Source organism: Salmo trutta, unplaced genomic scaffold, assembly GCF_901001165.1.
Source record: "Salmo trutta unplaced genomic scaffold, fSalTru1.1, whole genome shotgun sequence".
Lineage (NCBI taxonomy): Eukaryota > Metazoa > Chordata > Actinopteri > Salmoniformes > Salmonidae > Salmo > Salmo trutta.
Window position 1 is genome coordinate 863,851 of NW_021823258.1, and position 20,000 is coordinate 883,850.

At 47.4% G+C, this 20,000-nt stretch overlaps 1 protein-coding gene across 1 annotated transcript in view; it reads right to left on the reverse strand.

The window, feature by feature from the left end:
• Window positions 1–20,000, reverse strand: part of LOC115189942 (voltage-dependent calcium channel subunit alpha-2/delta-4-like) — a 54,392-nt gene that overhangs the window by 21,733 nt on the left and 12,659 nt on the right. The window contains 6 exon segments of the mRNA XM_029748451.1: window positions 3,594–3,668; window positions 4,433–4,583; window positions 7,814–7,874; window positions 8,728–8,859; window positions 12,093–12,255; window positions 15,263–15,439. Coding sequence (XP_029604311.1) covers window positions 3,594–3,668; window positions 4,433–4,583; window positions 7,814–7,874; window positions 8,728–8,859; window positions 12,093–12,255; window positions 15,263–15,439 — 759 coding nt within the window.

Genomic DNA, 20,000 nt, shown 5'->3' on the forward strand with positions numbered 1-20,000 from the left:
AGAGGCAGGTGTGATGACAGATAGACAGGGAGAATAGGGTTAGAGGGTTAGAGGGAGGTGTGATGACAGATAGACAGGGAGAATAGGAGAGAGGGTTAGAGGGAGGTGTGATGACAGATAGACAGGGAGAACAGGAGAGAGGGTTAGAGGCAGGTGTGATGACAGATAGACAGGGAGAATAGGAGAGAGGGTTAGAGGGAGGTGTGATGACAGATAGACAGGGAGAACAGGGTTAGAGGGTTAGAGGCAGGTGTGATGACAGATAGACAGGGAGAATAGGGTTAGAGGCAGGTGTGATGACAGATAGACAGGGAGAACAGGAGAGAGGGTTAGAGGGAGGTGTGATGACAGATAGACAGGGAGAATAGGAGAGAGGGTTAGAGGGAGGTGTGATGACAGATAGACAGAAAAGAGACAGGGAGAATAGGAGAGAGGGTTAGAGGGAGGTGTGATGACAGATAGACAGGGAGAATAGGAGAGAGGGTTAGAGGGAGGTGTGATGACAGATAGACAGGGAGAATAGGAGAGTGGGTTAGAGGGAGGTGTGATGACAGATAGACAGGGAGAATAGGGTTAGAGGGTTAGAGGCAGGAAGGAAGTGAAGAAAGGAGAAATGGCTGGGAGAGGAAGGGGAAAGACAGGAATAGAATGAAAGGAATTGAGACCATATGGGGGAAAGCCGTACCGGAGCACCAAGTCTAGGACAAAAAGGCTTCTCAACCGTTTTTACCCCCAAGCCATAAGACTCCTGAACAGGTAATCAAATGGCTACCCGGACTATTTGCATTGTCTGGCTCCCCCCCCAACCCCTCTTTAATGCTGCTACTCTCTGTTTATCATATATGCATTGTCACTTTAACTATACATTCATGTACATACTACCTCAACTGGGCCGACCAACCAGTGCTCCGGCACATTGGCTAACCGGGCTCTCTGCATTGTGTCCCACCACCCGCCAACCCCTCTTTTACCCTACTGCTACTCTCTGTTCATCATATATGCATAGTCACTTTAACCATATCTACATGTACATACTACCTCAATCAGCCTGACTAACCGGTGTCTGTATGTAGCCTCGCTACTCTTATAGCCTCACTACTGTATATAGCCTCTCTACTGTATATAGCCTCTCTACTGTATATAGCCTCTACTGTATATAGCCTCTCTACTCTTATAGCCTCACTACTGTATATAGCCTCGCTACTGTATATAGCCTCTCTATTGTATATAGCCTCTCTACTGTAAATAGCCTCTCTATTGTATATAGCCTCTCTACTGTATATAGCCTCTCTACTGTATATAGCCTCTCTACTGTATATAGCCTCTCTATTGTATATAGCCTCTCTACTGTATATAGCCTCTCTACTGTATATAGCCTCTCTACTCTTATAGCCTCACTACTGTATATAGCCTCGCTACTGTATATAGCCTCTCTATTGTATATAGCCTCTCTACTGTAAATAGCCTCTCTATTGTATATAGCCTCTCTACTGTATATAGCCTCTCTACTGTATATAGCCTCTCTACTGTGTAGCCTCTCTACTGTATATTGACTCTCTACTGTATATAGCCTCTCTACTGTATATAGCCTCTCTACTGTATATAGTCTCTCTACTGTAAATAGCCTCTCTACTGTATATAGCCTCGCTACTCTTATAGCCTCTCTACTGTATATAGCCTCTCTACTGTATATAGCCTCGCTACTCTTATAGTCTCGCTACTGTATATAGCCTCGCTACTGTATATAGCCTCTCTACTGTATATAGCCTCTCTACTGTATATAGCCTGTCTACTGTATATAGCCTCGCTACTGTATATAGCCTCGCTACTGTATATAGCCTCTCTACTGTATATAGCCTCGCTACTGTATATAGCCTCTCTACTGTATATAGCCTCGCTACTGTATATAGCCTCACTACTGTATATAGACTCGCTACTGTATATAGCCTGTCTACTGTATATAGACTCGCTACTGTATATAGCCTGTCTACTGTATATAGCCTCACTACTGTATATAGACTCGCTACTGTATATAGCCTCTCTACTGTATATAGCCTCTCTACTGTATATAGCCTCTCTACTGTATATAGCCTGTCTACTGTATATAGCCTCGCTACTGTATATAGCCTCGCTACTGTATATAGCCTCTCTACTGTATATAGCCTCGCTACTGTATATAGCCTCTCTACTGTATATAGCCTCGCTACTGTATATAGCCTCACTACTGTATATAGACTCGCTACTGTATATAGCCTGTCTACTGTATATAGACTCGCTACTGTATATAGCCTGTCTACTGTATATAGCCTCACTACTGTATATAGACTCGCTACTGTATATAGCCTGTCTACTGTATATAGACTCGCTACTGTATATAGCCTGTCTACTGTATATAGCCTCACTACTGTATATAGCCTCTCTACTGTATATAGCCTCTCTACTGTATATAGCCTGTCTACTGTATATAGCCTGTCTTTTTACTGTTGTTTTATTTCTTTACCTACCTATTGTTCACCTAATAGCTTTTCTGCTCTATTGGTTAGAGCCTGTAAGTAATCATTTCACTCCTGTTGTATTCAGCGCACGTGACAAATAAACTTGAATTTGATTTGATAGGAGGGGAAAGAGAGAGAGGGAAGGATGGATTTGGCAACGGTGATGTCATAAGAAGATGAGAATAATGAGAGAGATAATACTGAAGGAGGCAGAGGAGAGAGGGATCGAGGGAATTAGGGAGGGATAGAGTTAGGGAGGGAGGAAGGGAGGAGGGGAGGGAGGGAGGGATAGAGGGAGGGATAGATGGAGAGAGGGAGTTAGGGTAGAGGGAGGGAGGGATAGAGGGAAGGAGAGATAGAGGGAGTTAGGATAGAGGGAGGGATAGAGGGAGAGAGGGATAGAGGGAGGGAGAGATAGAGAGAGGGTGAGATAGAGGGAGGGTGAGATAGAGGGAGGGAGAGATAGAGGGAGGGTGAGATAGAGGGAGGGAGAGATAGAGGGAGGGTGAGATAGAGGGAGGGAGAGATAGAGGGAGGGTGAGATAGAGGGAGGGAGGGATAGAGGGAGGGTGAGATAGAGGGAGGGAGGGATAGAGGGAGGGTGAGATAGAGGGAGGGAGAGATAGAGGGAGGGTGAGATAGAGGGAGGGTGAGATAGAGGGAGGGAGGGATAGAGGGAGGGTGAGATAGAGGGAGGGAGGGATAGAGGGAGGGTGAGATAGAGGGAGGGAGGGATAGAGGGAGTTAGGGGTAGAGGGAGGGAGAGATAGAGGGAGGGAGGGATAGAGGGAGGGAGGGAGGGAAAGAGGGATAGAGGGAGGGAGAGAGGGAGAGATAGAGGGAGGGAGAGATAGAGAGAGGGTGAGATAGAGGGAGGGTGAGATAGAGGGTGAGATAGAGGGAAGAGTTGTCGTGCTATCAAAGCCCTTTAGCACTTCGTGACTCCGAGTCCCTGCCAGGAACAGTAGTCTAGTGGCACCCGGCCCACTGGTGTGAGTCCTATCGCTCTGAGCCTTCTTAACCAGCCTTAATGAGCAAACAGCTTATGGGCCTTAATTGATGCATTGAGTTAATGAGCATTAGAGTTCCATTGGTTACCTCTCGGTTGTCCAGGTCAGCCTGGACCAGGGTGCCCTTGAAGCAGGGTTCCACGTATTGGACGTAGTCGCTGTACTGTGGGATAGAACGCATGGGGAAAGCAGGTCAAGGGTCAGGTGTGTGTGTGTGAGCGTATAGAGAAACAGGTCAGGGAGAGTTAAGGAGGTCAGCAGGTGTAATCTCAGCTGGAACAGAGAATCTCTGTGATGTAAAACGTTACAACAGCAGTGTATGTAACATCACATGACACATGTTGTCCAATCCTCCTCTGGCCTGGGCTACCTTATCATATATTATGACCTTCCAGCAATATAACCATAAACACTGTCTGAATTGGGCAGATGGGGTTGTATTAATAAATGAATCATTCTGCCATAATTCACCAGAATATATTTTGTATGATTGTAAATGCACACATTATATTCAATTATTTCATTCCATTGCAGCTGTATAATTAAAACCAGGTCAGCCCTAAATGGCGTGTGTGTATGTTTTGCTTGTGTGTGTGTGTGTGTGTGTGTGTGTGTGTGTGTGTATATGTGTGTGTATATGTGTGTGTGTGTGTGTTTTGCGGGTGTGTATGTGTGTGTGTGTGTGTGTGTGTGTGTGTGTGTGTGTGTGTGTGTGTGTGTGTGTGTGTGTGTGTGTGTGTGTGTGTGTGTGTGTTTTGCTTGTGTGTGTGTGTGTTTTGCTTGTGTGTGTGTTTTGCTTGTATGTGTGTGTGTGTGTGTTTTGCTTGCTTGTGTGTGTGTGTTTTGCTTGTGTGTGTTTTGTTTGTGTGTGAGTGTGTGTGTGCATGTCTGCGTGCGTGCGTGTGTGTTAATCTCCTAGTTACTCACGGCGATGACATTGACAAAGTCGTTCTCCCCTAGTGTGTCCAGGATGGTGTTAATAGTGTGCTTGGCGATAGTGAGCCTAAGACCCTTCATACTCCCGCTGACGTCCACTACGATGATGATGTCCTTGGGAGAGGTCGCAGCCTGGATGTACCTGGAACAGAGCAGAGGGCAAAGGTCAACTGATTAAATCAATCAGATATTTAGTTTTCAGGTATTTGTTGGTCTGTTGGGGCATTTGGATATCAACAAAGGTGGGATGTACAGTTTACAGTACGGATTATAAAGGCCTGTCTGTTCTAATGGTCTATCTGGCTGGACCTATTGCAAGCCAAGGCCAAACGTTTATACAAGAGGTCAGGGTTCAGTCGATACACGATTACCCAGACATTCTTAGAATTCCAGCTGGTTCTATGGTTCTGAAACGGAACAATGGAACATTTGGAAGGAGGAGTCAGAACTGTCCAGGAACATCTCCTGAGAGGTTAATGAGCTTGGGCACACTGGAGGATAAGAATAAAGAGACGGTCGGAGGGGAGGGAGGGAGGGAGGGCACACTGGAGGATAAGAATAAAGAGACGGTCGGAGGGGAGGAGGGGAGGAGGGAGGGAGGGAGGGAGGGCACACTGGAGGATAAGAATAAAGAGACGGTCGGAGGGGAGGAGGGGAGGAGGGAGGGAGGGAGGGAGGGAGGGCACACTGGAGGATAAGAATAAAGAGACGGTCGGAGGGGAGGAGGGGAGGAGGGAGGGAGGGAGGGAGGGAGGGCACACTGGAGGATAAGAATAAAGAGACGGTCGGAGGGGAGGAGGGAGGGAGGGCACACTGGAGGATAAGAATAAAGAGACGGTCGAAGGGGAGGAGGGGAGGAGGGAGGGAGGGAGGGAGGGAGGGAGGGAGGGGGGAGGGAGAGAGGGAGGGAGGAGGGAGGGAGGAAGGGAGGGAGGGAGGAAGGGGGGAGGGAGAGAGGGAGGGAGGGCACACTGGAGGATAAGAATAAAGAGACGGTCGGAGGGGAGGAGGGAGGGAGGGAGGGAGGGAGGAAGGGGGGAGGGAGAGAGGGAGGGAGGAGGGAGGGAGGAAGGGAGGGAGGGAGGAAGGGGGGAGGGAGAGAGGGAGGGAGGGCACACTGGAGGATAAGAATAAAGAGACGGTCGGAGGGGAGGAGGGAGGGAGGGAGGGAGGGAGGGAGGAAGGGGGGAGGGAGAGAGGGAGGGAGGAGGGAGGGAGGAAGGGAGGGAGGGAGGAAGGGGGGAGGGAGAGAGGGAGGGAGGGCACACTGGAGGATAAGAATAAAGAGACGGTCGAAGGGGAGGAGGGGAGGAGGGAGGGAGGGAGGGAGGGAGGGAGGAAGGGGGGAGGGAGAGAGGGAGGGAGGAGGGAGGGAGGAAGGGAGGGAGGGAGGAAGGGGGGAGGGAGAGAGGGAGGGAGGGCACACTGGAGGATAAGAATAAAGAGACGGTCGGAGGGGAGGAGGGAGGGAGGGAGGATAAGAATAAAGAGAGGATGGAAGGGGAGGAGGGAGGGAGGGAGGGAGGGAGGGTGGAGGATGGCCGTACGCTCCTCTCCTATCCTGTCCTCTGTCGACAGGGAACTTCTTACATACCACACCAAGCCATTGTTTTAACCATCAGACCGACGACACTCTCAACATCCAAGAATGAGGACACTCTCAACATCCAAGAATGAGGACACTCTCAACATCCAAGACTGAGGACACTCTCAACATCCAAGCCTGAGGACACTCTCAACATCCAAGACTGAGGACACTCAACATCCAAGACTGAGGACACTCAACATCCAGACTGAGGACACGCTCAACATCCAAGACTGAGGACACTCAACATCCAAGACTGAGGACACTCTCAACATCCAAGACTGAGGACACTCTCAACATCCAAGACTGAGGACACTCTCAACATCCAAGACTGAGGACACTCTCAACATCCAAGACTGAGGACACCGAGTCTTGGTAGACGTGTGTTATTTTTTCTAAGCCCATAACCATGTGTGTGAGGTGTACATTTTAGTTTCAAAGTAGATTTGTTTCAGACTACCAAGAAACACTCTGTCTGACCCTGATTACCCCACTGCAGGAAAAGGTTTAAGGTTCTTTAAACCAAATTAGGAAGAATCCCAAACTGAGGCTTAAATGCAAAAATAGAGCTGATTTATTGGGACATCATGTGCAGAAAAGTACATAAACAAAGGTATGGAAAAAACAAACCAAACGTTTGGACATCAAGCCACCCTCAGTGTGAATAAGCAGGAAACCTGACAACTCTTCAACTGGGATTCCTGGAAAACCTGGGGATTTAGTGGAAGCTACCAGACTTTTCCAGTCCTAGTTACTCAGCCAGGGCAACAACTCATCAGGAGAGTGTGATTCCAAATGACCTCTGCTCTGCTCTACATTTAGTTAGACCGTACGGACCTAATCTATACTGTCAAAACATACCGGACAGATCACAAATCACTCCTCAATAGTGACCCCTTGACCCAGACACTTGTTTTCCCCACAGGACCTGCTGTTCAGGTTGCCGTGGCCACCAGACCCAGGGATGGTAATAGCCAGCCTATCAGGTAGCAGCAGCGTGGGGGTTGTAATTCCCTACAGACCAAGGAGAGTAAGGACAGACGGCCAGTCACCGAAATAACAGATTAGTGGAGCTAGATAGCCAAGGAACTGCTGGGTTCAGGGAATCTAACAGATTACTTCCTCATGACTACAGGCTCACACAGGAAACACTTACAGATGACTTCCTCTTTCCTCCTAACAAAAAGGCTCTCAGAGCAGAAAGACAGACAGGCAGACACACACAGGAGTGGGAGACAGACAGGCAGACAGACAGACAGACAGACAGACAGACAGACAGACAGACAGACAGACAGGCAGGCAGACACACACAGGAGTGGGAGACAGACAGACAGACAGACAGACAGACAGACAGACAGACAGACAGACAGACAGACAGACAGACAGACAGACAGACAGACAGACAGACAGACAGACAGACAGACAGACAGGCAGGCAGGCAGGCAGGCAGGCAGGCAGACAGACACAGGAGCGGGAGACAGACAGACAGATATGGGCTGCACTACGCCCCAAATTCAACCCTATTCCCTATGTAGTACACTACTTTAGACCAGAGCCCTATTCCCTATATAGTGCACTACTTTAGACCAGAGCCCTATTCACTATATAGTGCACTCCTTTAGACCAGAGCCCTATTCCCTATATAGTGCACTACTATTGACCAGACCCCTATTCCCTATATAGTGCACTACAGTTGACCAGAGCCCTATTCCTTATATAGTACACAACTGTTGACCAGGGCTCTATGTAGGGAATAGGATGCCATTTGGGATGCAATAGGAACTCACCAGTTTCTGTTCCTGCAGTCAAACGTGACAACACCATTTTCATCTGGGGTCCATGCGATGCCTGTGGAAATGATGTATTGGAAATGCCTGGTGTTAACTCACAATATGGTACAATGCTGAATTATCAGTTCAGATGATCTGATAGACTCAGTTATAGACTGGAACAGCTGAGTCCCCCTATACCCCTAATGATCTGATAGACTCAGATATAAACTGGAACAGCTGAGTCCCAGTATACCTCTAAAGACCTGATAGACTCAGATATAGACTGGAACAGCTGAGTCCCACTATACCCCTAATGACCTGGTAGACTCAGATATAGACTGGAACAGCTGAGTCCCACTATACCCCTAATGACCTGGTAGACTCAGATATAGACTGAAACAGCTGAGTCCCACTATACCCCTAATGATCTGATAGACTCAGATATAGACTGGAACAGCTGAGTCCCCCTATACCTCTAATGATCTGATAGACTCAGATATAGACTGGAACAGCTGAGTCCCCCTATACCTCTAATGATCTGATAGACTCAGATATAGACTGGAACAGCTGAGTCCCACTATACCTCTAATGACCTGATAGACTCAGATATAGACACTGCTATTCTCCATTAAAACTGTTGTCAGTTAAACCTAGCAAGGCTATTGGGTTCAGCTGGGCCTGCTGCAGTGTGGAGTGCTGATCTGTAGATTTAGCTTAGCTGTCTGTCTGTCTGTGTGCCTGTACAGTATTGTGGGTCTGTCTGCCTGTACAGTATTGTGGGTCTGTCTGTCTGTCTGTCTGGTGTGTGTGTGTGTGTGTGTGTGTGTGTGTGTGTGTGTGTGTGTGTGTGTGTGTGTGTGTGTGTGTGTGTGTGTGTGTGTGTGTGAGTGCGTGTGAGTGCGTGTGAGTGTGAGTGTGTGTGTTGTTACCTGGGTAGAGTCTGAAGAAGCCAGCAGCACTGCCAAAGTACTGCCAGGTTAGAGTAGGGTCCTTCTGGAAGTTATCCACAAACACATCGTTCAGGGCCTCCGACATGTACACCCCATTTAGAATACCAGGGTCTGACCAGACAGAGGGAGGGAGCGAGGGAGGCAGAGAGAGAGAGAGGAGGGAGAGGGGAGTAGAAGCAGAGGGACAGGGAGGAAGTGAGAGAGAGTGAGTGTGAGAGAGAGAGTGAAAGAGAGTGAGTGTGAGTGAGAGAGAGAGAGTGAGAGAGGGAGTGAGTGTGAGAGAGAGTGAGTGAGTGAGTGAGTGAGTGAGTGAGTGAGTGAGTGAGTGAGTGAGTGAGTGAGTGAGTGAGTGAGTGAGTGAGTGAGTGAGTGAGAGAGAGAGAGAGAGAGAGAGGGTGAGAGAGTGAGCGTGAAAGAGAGAGTGAGAGAGTGAGTGAGGGAGGGAAGGAACAGGGTAAAGAGTTAGTATCTGATGAACATTCCTCCCTAAAAGGCCTCTGAAGCAGTAATGACAACAACATCAAATGGATTTCATTCGGCGGAGCAAAAAGGCAACAGCTGAAGACAGGGAGCTAACCCAACCCTGTCTGGATAATGTAGAGAGACCACGTCATTGTCCTAAACAGCTGAAGACAGGGAGCTAACCCAACCCTGTCTGGATAATGTAGAGAGACCACGGCATTGTTCTAAACAGCTGAAGACAGGGAGCTAACCCAACCCTGTCTGGATAATGTAGAGAGACCACGGCATTGTCCTAAACAGCTAAAGACAGGGAGCTAACCCAACCCTGTCTGGATAATGTAGAGAGACCACGGCATTGTCCTAAACAGCTGAAGACAGGGAGCTAACCCAACCCTGTCTGGATAATGTAGAGAGACCACGGCATTGTCCTAAACAGCTAAAGACAGGGAACTAACCCAACCCTGTCTGGATAATGTAGAGAGACCACGGCATTGTCCTAAACAGCTAAAGACAGGGAGCTAACCCAACCCTGTCTGGATAATGTAGAGAGACCACGGCATTGTCCTAAACAGCAAAAGACAGGGAGCTAACCCAACCCTGTCTGGATAATGTAGAGAGACCACGGCATTGTCCTAAACAGCTAAAGACAGGGAGCTAACCCAACCCTGTCTGGATAATGTAGAGAGACCACGGCATTGTCCTAAACAGCTAAAGACAGGGAGCTAACCCAACCCTGTCTGGATAATGTAGAGAGACCACGGCATTGTCCTAAACAGCTAAAGACAGGGAGCTAACCCAACCCTGTCTGGATAATGTAGAGAGACCACGGCATTGTCCTAAACAGCTAAAGACAGGGAGCTAACCCAACCCTGTCTGGATAATGTAGAGAGACCACGGCATTGTCCTAAACAGCTAAAGACAGGGAGCTAACCCAACCCTGTCTGGATAATGTAGAGAGACCACGGCATTGTCCTAAACAGCTGAAGACAGGGAGCTAACCCAACCCTGTCTGGATAATGTTGAGAGACCACGGCATTGTCCTAAACAGCTAAAGACAGGGAGCTAACCCAACCCTGTCTGGATAATGTTGAGAGACCACGGCATTGTCCTAAACAGCTAAAGACAGGGAGCTAACCCAACCCTGTCTGGATAATGTAGAGAGACCACGGCATTGTCCTAAACAGCTGAAGACAGGGAGCTAACCCAACCCTGTCTGGATAATGTAGAGAGACCACGTCATTGTCCTAAACAGCTGAAGACAGGGAGCTAACCCAACCCTGTCTGGATAATGTAGAGAGACCACGGCATTGTCCTAAACAGCTGAAGACAGGGAGCTAACCCAACCCTGTCTGGATAATGTAGAGAGACCACGGCATTGTCCTAAACAGCTAAAGACAGGGAGCTAACCCAACCCTGTCTGGATAATGTAGAGAGACCACGGCATTGTCCTAAACAGCTGAAGACAGGGAGCTAACCCAACCCTGTCTGGATAATGTAGAGAGACCACGGCATTGTCCTAAACAGCTAAAGACAGGGAACTAACCCAACCCTGTCTGGATAATGTAGAGAGACCACGGCATTGTCCTAAACAGCTAAAGACAGGGAGCTAACCCAACCCTGTCTGGATAATGTAGAGAGACCACGGCATTGTCCTAAACAGCTAAAGACAGGGAGCTAACCCAACCCTGTCTGGATAATGTAGAGAGACCACGGCATTGTCCTAAACAGCTAAAGACAGGGAGCTAACCCAACCCTGTCTGGATAATGTAGAGAGACCACGGCATTGTCCTAAACAGCTAAAGACAGGGAGCTAACCCAACCCTGTCTGGATAATGTAGAGAGACCACGGCATTATCCTAAACAGCTAAAGACAGGGAGCTAACCCAACCCTGTCTGGATAATGTAGAGAGACCACGGCATTGTCCTAAACAGCTAAAGACAGGGAGCTAACCCAACCCTGTCTGGATAATGTAGAGAGACCACGGCATTGTCCTAAACAGCTAAAGACAGGGAGCTAACCCAACCCTGTCTGGATAATGTAGAGAGACCACGGCATTGTCCTAAACAGCTGAAGACAGGGAGCTAACCCAACCCTGTCTGGATAATGTTGAGAGACCACGGCATTGTCCTAAACAGCTAAAGACAGGGAGCTAACCCAACCCTGTCTGGATAATGTTGAGAGACCACGGCATTGTCCTAAACAGCTAAAGACAGGGAGCTAACCCAACCCTGTCTGGATAATGTAGAGAGACCACGGCGTTGTCCTAAACAGCTGAAGACAGGGAGCTAACCCAACCCTGTCTGGATAATGTAGAGAGACCACGGCGTTGTCCTAAACAGCTGAAGACAGGGAGCTAACCCAACCCTGTCTGGATAATGTAGAGAGACCACGGCGTTGTCCTAAACAGCTAAAGACAGGGAGCTAACCCAACCCTGTCTGGATAATGTAGAGAGACCACGGCGTTGTCCTAAACAGCTGAAGACAGGGAGCTAACCCAACCCTGTCTGGATAATGTTGAGAGACCACGGCGTTGTCCTAAACAGCTGAAGACAGGGAACTAACCCAACCCTGTCTGGATAATGTTGAGAGACCACGGCATTGTCCTAAACAGCTAAAGACAGGGAGCTAACCCAACCCTGTCTGGATAATGTAGAGAGACCACGGCATTGTCCTAAACAGCTAAAGACAGGGAGCTAACCCAACCCTGTCTGGATAATGTAGAGAGACCACGGCATTGTCCTAAACAGCTAAAGACAGGGAGCTAACCCAACCCTGTCTGGATAATGTAGAGAGACCACGGCATTGTCCTAAACAGCTAAAGACAGGGAGCTAACCCAACCCTGTCTGTCCTGAGCAGCTAAATGAACCACCGCTAGCTGACCTTTGTTGTATACGTTGGTGGGAACCTGTATGTCGCTCTGCAGAGTGTTGACCTGGAGCTTGTTGAAGTGTTCATTCTCTTCCAGAGGAAACTCTCCTCCCAACTCGATAGCGTTTCCATCTTTATCCACTGAGTTGATCAGCATAGAGTTATAGTAGTCAAACTGATGAGGAGAGAGAAATCACAGAGTTATAGTAGTCAAACTGATGAGGAGAGAGAAATCACAGAGTTATAGTAGTCAAACTGATGAGGAGAGAGAAATCACAGAGTTATAGTAGTCAAACTGATGAGGAGAGAGAAATCACAGAGTTACTGTAGTCAAACTGATGAGGAGAGAGAAATCACAGAGTTATAGTAGTCAAACTGATGAGGAGATAGAAATCACAGAGTTACTGTAGTCAAACTGATGAGGAGAGAGAAATCACAGAGTTATAGTAGTCAAACTGATGAGGAGATAGAAATCACAGAGTTATAGTAGTCAAACTGATGAGGAGAGAGAAATCACAGAGTTATAGTAGTCAAACTGATGAGGAGAGAGAAATCACAGAGTTATAGTAGTCAAACTGATGAGGAGAGAGAAATCACAGAGTTACTGTAGTCAAACTGATGAGGAGAGAGAAATCACAGAGTTATAGTAGTCAAACTGATGAGGAGAGAGAAATCACAGAGTTATAGTAGTCAAACTGATGAGGAGAGAGAAATCACAGAGTTACTGTAGTCAAACTGATGAGGAGAGAGAAATCACAGAGTTATAGTAGTCAAACTGATGAGGAGAGAGAAATCACAGAGTTACTGTAGTCAAACTGATGAGGAGAGAGAAATCACAGAGTTATAGTAGTCAAACTGATGAGGAGAGAGAAATCACAGAGTTATAGTAGTCAAACTGATGAGGAGATAGAAATCACAGAGTTACTGTAGTCAAACTGATAAGGAGAGAGAAATCACAGAGTTATAGTAGTCAAACTGATGAGGAGAGAGAAATCACAGAGTTATAGTAGTCAAACTGATGAGGAGAGAGAAATCACAGAGTTACTGTAGTCAAACTGATGAGGAGATAGAAATCACAGAGTTACTGTAGTCAAACTGATGAGGAGAGAGAAATCACAGAGTTATAGTAGTCAAACTGAAGAGGAGAGAGAAATCACAGAGTTACTGTAGTCAAACTGCAACAGAGATCATAGGAAAAGATAAGGTCAAACTGCAACAGAGATCATAGGAAAAGATAAGGTCAAACTGCAACAGAGTGCACATCACAAAGGTCAATAGCTGCTGTACATTTCAAACCTTGAATATTTTGTACAGCTGTAATTATCTTGTTTTGTGTTTTATATGTATAATAATAAAGTTATATTTGTTACGTGTACTTTGCATTCGGAAAGTATTCAGTACCCTTGACTTTTTACGTTACAGCCTTATTCTAAAATGTATTAAATAAATCAAATTCCTCATCAATCTACACACAATATCCAAAAATGACAAAGTGAAAACAGGTTTTAAGACATTTTTGCAAATGTGTTAAATAGTATAAAGAAAAAGTATTCAGACCCTTTGCTATGAGCTCAGGTGCATCCTGTTTCCATTGATCATACTTGAGATGTTTCAACAACTTGTTTGGACTCCACCTGTTGCAAATTCAATTGATTGGATATGATTTGGAAAGGCACACACCTATAAGGTCCCACAGTTGACAGTGCATGTCAGAGCAAAAACCAAGCAATGAGGTTGAAGGAATTGTCTGTAGAGCTCCAGGACAGGATTGTGTCACGGCACAGATCGGGGGAAGGGTACCAAAACATTTCTGCAGCATTGAAGATCCCAAGAAGACAGTGGCCTCCATCATTCTTAAATGGAAGAAGTTTGGAACCACCAAGACTCTTCCTAGAGCTGGCCGCCCGGCCAAACTGAGCAATCGGGGGAGAAGGGCCTTGGTCAGGGAGGTGACCAAGAACCTGATGGTCACTCTGACAGAGCTCTAGAGTTCCTCTGTGGAGATGGGAGAACCTTTCAGAAAAGCAACCATCTCTGCAGCACTCCACCAATCAGGCCTTTATGGTAGTGGCCAGATGGAAGCCCCTCCTCAGTAAAAGGCACATGACAGCCCGCTTGGAGTTTGCCAAAAGGCACCTAAAGGACTCTCAGACCATGAGAAACAAGAGTCTCTGGTCCGATGAAACCAAGATTGAACATGGTGGTGGCAGCATCATGCTGTGGGGATGTTTTTCAGCGGCAGGGACTGGGAGACTAGTCAGGATTGAGGGAAAGATGAACAGAGCAAAGTACAGAAAGATCCTTGATGAAAACCTGCTCCAGAGAGCTCAGGACCTTTGACTGGGACGAAGGTTCACCTTCCTACAGGACAACAACTCCAAGCACACAGCGAAGACAATGCAGGAGAAGCTTCGGTACAATTCTCTGAATGTCCTTGAGTGTCCCAGCCAGAGTCCAGACTTGAATCCAATCGAACATCTTTGGAGAGACCTGAAAATAGCTGTGCAGCAACGCTCCCCATCCAACCTAACAGAGCTTGAAAGGATCTGCAGAGATAAATGGGAGAAACTCCCCAAATACAGGTGTGCCGAGCTTGTAGCGTCATACCCAAGAAGACTCAAGGCTGTAATCGCTGTCAAAGGTGCTTCAACAAAGTACTGAGTAAAGGGTCTGAATACTTATGTAAATGTAATATTTCAGTTTTTTATTTTTTATACATGTCTAATGTCTAAAAACCTGTTTTTGCTTTGTCATTATGGGGTATTGTGATGTCATTATGGGGTATTGTGATGTCATTATGGGGTATTGTGATGTCCTTATGGGGTATTGTGATGTCATTATGGGGTATTGTGATGTCCTTATGGTGTATTGTGATGTCATTATGGGGTATTGTGATGTCATTATGGGGTATTGTGATGTCCTTATGGGGTATTGTGATGTCATTATGGGGTATTGTGATGTCCTTATGGGCTATTGTGTGTAAATTGATGAGGGGGAAAAAAAAGGTAATCCATTTTAGAATAAGGCTGTAATGTAACATTATGTGGAAAAAGTCAAGAGGTCTTAATACTCCCTGAATGCACTGTACACCAACTCAGTCTGTGACGATCGGTTTGAACAACAGCCCTTAAAAAGTGTATTTGTAAGGAGGAACACAGTGGTGTGATTACACTGTGACTGACCTCTAAGGTAGCGTTGAATTCATGGTATAGATCAGCGTCCTCCGCTGCCTCCGCCAGTCTCTTGACAGACTTCATCTTCCTACCCAGCATGCCCTCCATCTCCTCAGCAAACTTCTTCACCAGTTCCTCTCCGTCCACCTCCTCCATCTTCACCGTGGGCTCAATGTCTTTGTATTTCTGGAGAGGAAAGGGTTAAATACCCTTAATAAACATGTTTAAGTAACCAACGGTCCCTGATATCATGTCCTGTTAACTGCACAGGTGAACTGTCAGGTTTTATTATCTTTCAGGAATCAGGTGTTTTCAAGTCTGTAATTGAATCCACTTCCACAAGGGAGCTGTCATAAGAGACACATGTAACGTATTATATGACAACAATCAGAGAAGAGTTGGATCTTGGTATTGGATTGGCTAGAGAACAAAGAGCTTATCTCTAAATAGAACCTTGACAAACCGCTATCCGACTCTGTTGTCCCAGCTGGTGACTATTCAACAGCTGTTGGTGGATTAAAGTCGTCTGTTAATCATCTCCTGTTGTTTTTTTACCACAGTCAGTCTTTGACAATGGTGTTAACCTTCTGCCCTCATCACCTCTCACATACCAACACATTAACTTAAACACACACATACACTCAGTGGACAGTTTATTAGGTACACAACCCCCGTTCACGAAAATGGTTCGCTCCTACAAGCAGTGAGTCATGTTGCTGTGGCTTGCTATATAAAGCAGGCAAACAGGCATCAAGGCATTCAGTTACTGTTCGATTAAACGTTAGAATGGGCAAAACGAGTGACCTAAGGGACTTTGAGCGTGGTATGATCGTCGGTGCCAGGAGTGCTGGTTCCAGTATCTCAGAAATGGCCAGGCTGAGGGAATAGAACCCCAGGCTGGATCACTGGATCAGAGGGCATAGAATCCCAGGCTGGATCACTGGATCAGAGGGAATAGAACCCCAGGCTGGATCACTGGATCAGAGGGAATAGAACCCCAGGCTGGATCACTGGATCAGAGGGAATAGAACCCCAGGCTGGATCATTGGATCAGAGGGAATAGAACCCCAGGCTGGATCACTGGATCAGAGGGAATAGAACCCCAGGCTGGATCACTGGATCAGAGGGAATAGAACCCCAGGCTGGATCACTGGATCAGAGGGAATAGAACCCCAGGCTGGATCACTGGATCAGAGGACAGGAGGGAATAGAACCCCAGGCTGGATCACTGGATCAGAGGGAATAGAACCCCAGGCTGGATCCCTGGATCAGAGGGAATAGAACCCCAGGCTGGATCACTGGATCAGAGGGAATAGAACCCCAGGCTGGATCCCTGGATCAGAGGGAATAGAACCCCAGGCTGGATCACTGGATCAGAGGGAATAGAACCCCAGGCTGGATCCCTTGATCAGAGGGAATAAAACCCCAGGCTGGATCACTGGATCAGAGGGAATAGAACCCCAGGCTGGATCACTGGATCAGAGGGAATAGAACCCCAGGCTGGATCACTGGATCAGAGGGAATAGAACCCCAGGCTGGATCACTGGATCAGAGGGGAATAGAACCCCAGGCTGGATCACTGGATCAGAGGGAATAGAACCCCAGGCTGGATCACTGGATCAGAGGGAATAGAACCCCAGGCTGGATCACTGGATCAGAGGGAATAGAACCCCAGGCTGGATCACTGGATCAGAGGGAATAGAACCCCAGGCTGGATCCCTGGATCAGAGGGAATAGTACCCCAGGCTGGATCCCTGGATCAGAGGGCAGGAGGGAATAGAACCCCAGGCTGGATCACTGGATCAGAGGGAATAGAACCCCAGGCTGGATCCCTGGATCAGAGGGAATAGAACCCCAGGCTGGATCCCTGGATCAGAGGGAATAGAACCCCAGGCTGGATCACTGGATCAGAGGGAATAGAACCCCAGGTTGGATCCCTGGATCAGAGGGAATAGTACCCCAGGCTGGATCACTGGATCAGAGGGAATAGAACCCCAGGCTGGATCACTGGATCAGAGGGAATAGAACCCCAGGCTGGATCACTGGATCAGAGGGAATAGAACCCCAGGCTGGATCCCTGGATAAGAGGGAATAGTACCCCAGGCTGGATCCCTGGATCAGAGGGAATAGAACCCCAGGCTGGATCCCTGGATCAGAGGGAATAGAACCCCAGGCTGGATCCCTGGATCAGAGGGAATAGAACCCCAGGCTGGATCACTGGATCAGAGGGAATAGTACCCCAGGCTGGATCACTGGATCAGAGGGAATAGAACCCCAGGCTGGATCCCTGGATCAGAGGGAATAGAACCCCAGGCTGGATCACTGGATCAGAGGGAATAGAACCCCAGGCTGGATCACTGGATCAGAGGGAATAGAACCCCAGGCTGGATCACTGGATCAGAGGGAATAGAACCCCAGGCTGGATCACTGGATCAGAGGGAATAGAACCCCAGGCTGGATCTCTGGATCAGAGGGAATAGAACCCCAGGCTGGATCCCTGGATCAGAGGGAATAGAACCCCAGGCTGGATCACTGGATCAGAGGGAATAGTACCCCAGGCTGGATCACTGGATCAGAGGGAATAGAACCCCAGGCTGGATCCCTGGATCAGAGGGAATAGAACCCCAGGCTGGATCCCTGGATCAGAGGGAATAGAACCCCAGGCTGGATCCCTGGATCAGAGGGAATAGAACCCCAGGCTGGATCACTGGATCAGAGGGAATAGAACTCCAGGCTGGATCACTGGATCAGAGGGCAGGAGGGAGATGACAAGGGGACACTCCTAGAAAGCTTCAGGCCTTCAGCAAATCAAATCCAATTGTATTTGTCACATGCGCCGAATACAACAGGTGTTGACCTTACAGTGAAATGCTTACTTACAAGCCCTTAACCAACAATGCAGTTTTAAGAAAATACAAAAAAAAGTAAGAGATAAGAATAACAAATAATTGAAGAGCAGCAGTACATAACAATAGTGGGGCTATATACAGGGGGTACTGGTACAGAGTCAATGTGTCAATGTGCAGGGTCATGGGTGTCGAGGTAATTATGATCACGATCTCCGCAGCCGATGTGAGTAAGACCTTAAATCAGGTCAACATTCACAAGGCTGCTGGGCCAGACGGATTACCAGGACGTGTACTCCGAGCATGCGCTGACCAACTGGCAGGTATCTTCACTGACATTTTCAAACTCTCCCTGTCTGAGTCTGTAATATCAACATGTTTCAAGCAGACCACCATAGTCCCTATGCCCAAGAACACTAAGGTAACCTGCCTAAATGACTACCGCCCCGTAGCACTCACGTCGATCTTAGTCCTGTATTGACGCTTTGCCTGTTTGATGGTTCGTCGGAAGGCTTAGTGGGATTTCTTAAAAGCTTCCAGGTTAAAGTCCCGCTCCTTGAAAGCGGCACCTCTACCCTTTAGCTCAGTGCGAATGTTGCCTGTAATCCATGGCTTCAGGTTGTGGTATGTACGTACAGTCACTGTGGGGACGACGTCCTCGATGTTCTTATTGATAAAGCCGGTGACTGATGTGGTGTACTCCTCAATGCCATGGGAACAATAGTATAAAGCTAAGGCAGGCCGTAAGGCTTCAGCAGGTGAGTGTGGAGGAAGTAGCGGAAATTGTACCGTCTATTGATTGTAGAAGAGTTCCATTCCAAAGTAACCAGGAAGGAAAAACACATAGAAACCTTCCAGACAACGATAAAATGTCCCAGTGTGTCCCATGTTATCTTAACCTGTCTTGTACAAACACCATAAACATAAATGCAGCCTCTTTATGGTCAAAAGAGGGCATCATAGAAGCAGTGGCTGAGTGAGCAGCACAGATTCCCCCCCCCCTCCGGGCAACGGAAATTAAAAGCAAACGTTGCTTCCCAAGCAACCACCCAACCAATCAATAAACACAACCCCAATCAGTAATCAATCAGCTAACTATCAGGTGAAGTCATGTGTGAAGATGCAGCTGTCTTTACCATGAATAATGAGTTTAGTATTGATCTGTTTATGATGATGATGATGATGTTTATGATGAAGATTAAGTGAATGTTTTAACTTGTAATTTTCACAGTGATCTTTTCCAAAGCTAATGAGAATAACATATACTGTATGTACGATGTGGTGTATGAGAAATCTACTCATTACCAAGCTCAAACAAGCTGCATATTATGGTATTATGGTGTATTATGGTATATTATGGTGTATTATGGTGTATTATGGTATATTATGGTGTATTATGGTGTATTATGGTGTATTATGGTGTATTATGGTGTATTATGGTATATTATGGTGTATTATGGTGTATTATGGTGTTGCGCTCTTATGGGTTCTAAGAAATTAGCTATGCAGCTAAAATCTAGTATAATATGTTTTGTACATGAACCCTGTCAAATAAACAAATACAAACACACAGACTGTGGCAGGAAAGGTAGAGCGGGGTGGTGGAGGAGCCAGGAAAGGTAGAGCGGGGTGGAGGAGCCAGGAAAGGTAGAGCGGGGTGGTGGAGGAGCCAGGAAAGGTAGAGCGGGGTGGAGGAGCCAGGAAAGGTAGAGCGGGGTGGTGGAGGAGCCAGGAAAGGTAGAGCGGGGTGGAGGAGCCAGGAAAGGTAGAGCGGGGTGGAGGAGGAGCCAGGAAAGGTAGAACGGGGTGGAGGAGCCAGGAAAGGTAGAGCGGGGTGGTGGAGGAGCCAGGAAAGGTAGAGCGGGGTGGAGGAGCCAGGAAAGGTAGAGCGGGGTGGTGGA